The sequence below is a fragment of the Pteropus medius genome, unplaced genomic scaffold, assembly GCF_902729225.1.
Source record: "Pteropus medius unplaced genomic scaffold, Ma_sr-lr_union100, whole genome shotgun sequence".
In the NCBI taxonomy this organism is placed as follows: Eukaryota; Metazoa; Chordata; class Mammalia; order Chiroptera; family Pteropodidae; genus Pteropus; species Pteropus medius.
In genome coordinates this window covers 123,578-125,861 of record NW_024340692.1, presented here as the reverse complement: position 1 = coordinate 125,861, position 2,284 = coordinate 123,578, and the positions used below count along the sequence as shown (strand labels likewise).

Here is a 2,284-nt window from a genome sequence, read left to right as displayed (position 1 = left end):
CCTGTAAAACTCAGCCACTGAAAGAGCCTCAGGCGATATGTGAGTTGAATGAGGCAAGGTCTCAGGGAGTCACTAGGGTGGAGCAAGTGATGTTCACCAGGCCAATGCAGATTCAAATTTGGCTGAGTCAGGGAGGGCTCAACACAGGAAAAATGGTGCCAGTCCCCCAGCCACGTGAGAGAAGGACTCAGCACAGGGACAATGGTGGTTGTCCCTCCAGTCCTCACCCTAGCACCACACAACTCCACTTCTCCCTGTTTGTAACTGGCACCCCTCAAGCCACTGTCCCTCTGACAGAGCCCAGGGTAAGTACCTGCAAGTGAGTGAATATGTGCACAGGCCTTTTAAAAAGATGCCTGGGTTCCCAGTGACCTTCTAGCTCACCTAGATGGATGAAATCTCTGCTGATTTTCACAGCCAAATGTGTGGAGGCTCCTCTTTCCGGCACTGGCACTCCAGGCTGGAAGTTCAGTGTGGGCCTGGCACCACTTGCTTCTAAGGGGGTACCTCTGCAGCATAGATATTCTTCCTAATTCTCAATCACCACATGCAGGTGTGGGACTGATCTATTCAGCGTCTCTGCCCCTCCTACCATTTTCATGGTGGCTTCTTCTTTATACCCTTAGTTATAGGACTTCTGCTCAGCTAGTCTTCAAATGGTTCTTCAGGTTCTTTGTTCTATAATTGAGTTGTAATTTTGATGTAGTCATGGGAGGAAGTGAGCACAGCATTTACCTACTCCACCATCTTGACCAGAACCCACTCAAAGTTGTTTTTTGTTAAGATGATAAGCATTTCATGAATTAAGATTTCCAATTTCTAATGAATAAATTACATTTCAATTGTAAGAATATAGAAAGAGTTGAAACAAATGACAACTTTCCAAGCCCTTGAAGAGAAAGAAAAGCTTAAAATAGGGAGTACAAAGATCTGGGGAAAATTCAGAAATGAATTCTTGTGCTCAATATTTAAGAGGCACACAGACAGAAGATCTTCAGCTGGAAAAAAAGCTCGTAATCTCCCTTCTCAATCAGTAGAAGAGCTTCTTCTTATAACATACCAATGGCTTTTCTAGTCTCTTCACTGATGGCATTGGTGGTGATCTTCTCCAGTCCCATCTCTTCCATGATCTGTGACCTGCCTCAGAGCCTGGACTTGGGAAAGCAGGAGACCTCCACAGCTCTGAACCAAATGCAGAGAATCTCCTCTTTCCTCTGTCAGAAGGACAGAAAGGACTTCAGATTCCCCAGGAAGATGGTGGATGGCAGTCAGGTCCAGAAGGCCCAAGCCATTTCTGTCCTCCATGTGATGCTCCAGCAGACCTTTGACGTCTTCGGCACAAAGCAGTCTTCTGCTGCCTGGAACACGACCCTGCTGCATGGGCTCCTCAGTGGACTTCATCGGCAGCTGGAAGACCTGGGCACCTGTTTGGTGCCAGAGATGAAAGAGGTGGAATCTGTCCTGGGAATGGAGGACCCTACATTGGCTATGAAGAGGTACTTCCAGAGCATCCATCTCTACCTCGAAGAGAAGCAATACAGTGATTGTGCCTGGGAGGTTGTCAGAGTGGAAATCAGGAGGTACCTTTTTGTTGTTAACAAGTTCACAAGAAAAGAAATCTGATTCTCAGTGACTAATGTCCTTGCACGAACTTTTAATTGTTTGGTCGTTTTCAAAACTGTTATTTTTTCCTTCATCTATAAAATAATTTAAATTATATTTGGCACATCTTTATCAGTACTATTAATCATATCTATGTCCAACTATTTCAGAATTGAAGGAAATGTAACTGGTTTCTTGTAGCTGAACTTCATGTTATAAAATATGTATGTACTTGTATGTATGTATTTATTTATTAATATTAATTTGTCTATTTATTTATAGCATTTACATTTATATTTTGTTTTTACATAGAATATGATCACATTTTATTTAAAAAAATTTACTTTTTTACTTATAAATTTATTCTAAGAAATTTCTCTTCTTTAAAAAAATAACTTTTCCCGAAATCCTAATTCTGCAAACTAAATATAGTATGTGGTGAAGTTCGTTCATTCATTAATGGGCTATGGGGATAGAATCTTGAGTATGGAGCTTTCATTAGAGTAAAGAACATAGCCATTAAAGAAGTAGTTATAATGTAATTAGTTATTTACATTTGGGGTCTGGTCTACATTGGAAAAGTAAAAGATGCTATGGCAGTGAGTAACATGGGTAGCTCCTTTAGACTACCATCAATTTTCCTTGGGGAAGTAATACATAGTTTGAGCCTTGAAGGATGAGT

At 41.2% G+C, this 2,284-nt stretch overlaps 1 protein-coding gene across 1 annotated transcript; it reads left to right on the top strand.

Moving 5' to 3' along the window:
• The first annotated feature begins 929 nt into the window (after positions 1-929).
• Positions 930-1,623, top strand: LOC120603418 (interferon omega-1-like). The gene has a single exon (XM_039863809.1). It carries the CDS (start codon positions 1,063-1,065, stop codon positions 1,621-1,623), a length of 561 nt encoding a protein of 186 aa, XP_039719743.1. The 5' UTR covers positions 930-1,062.
• Positions 1,624-2,284: the final 661 nt, after the last annotated feature.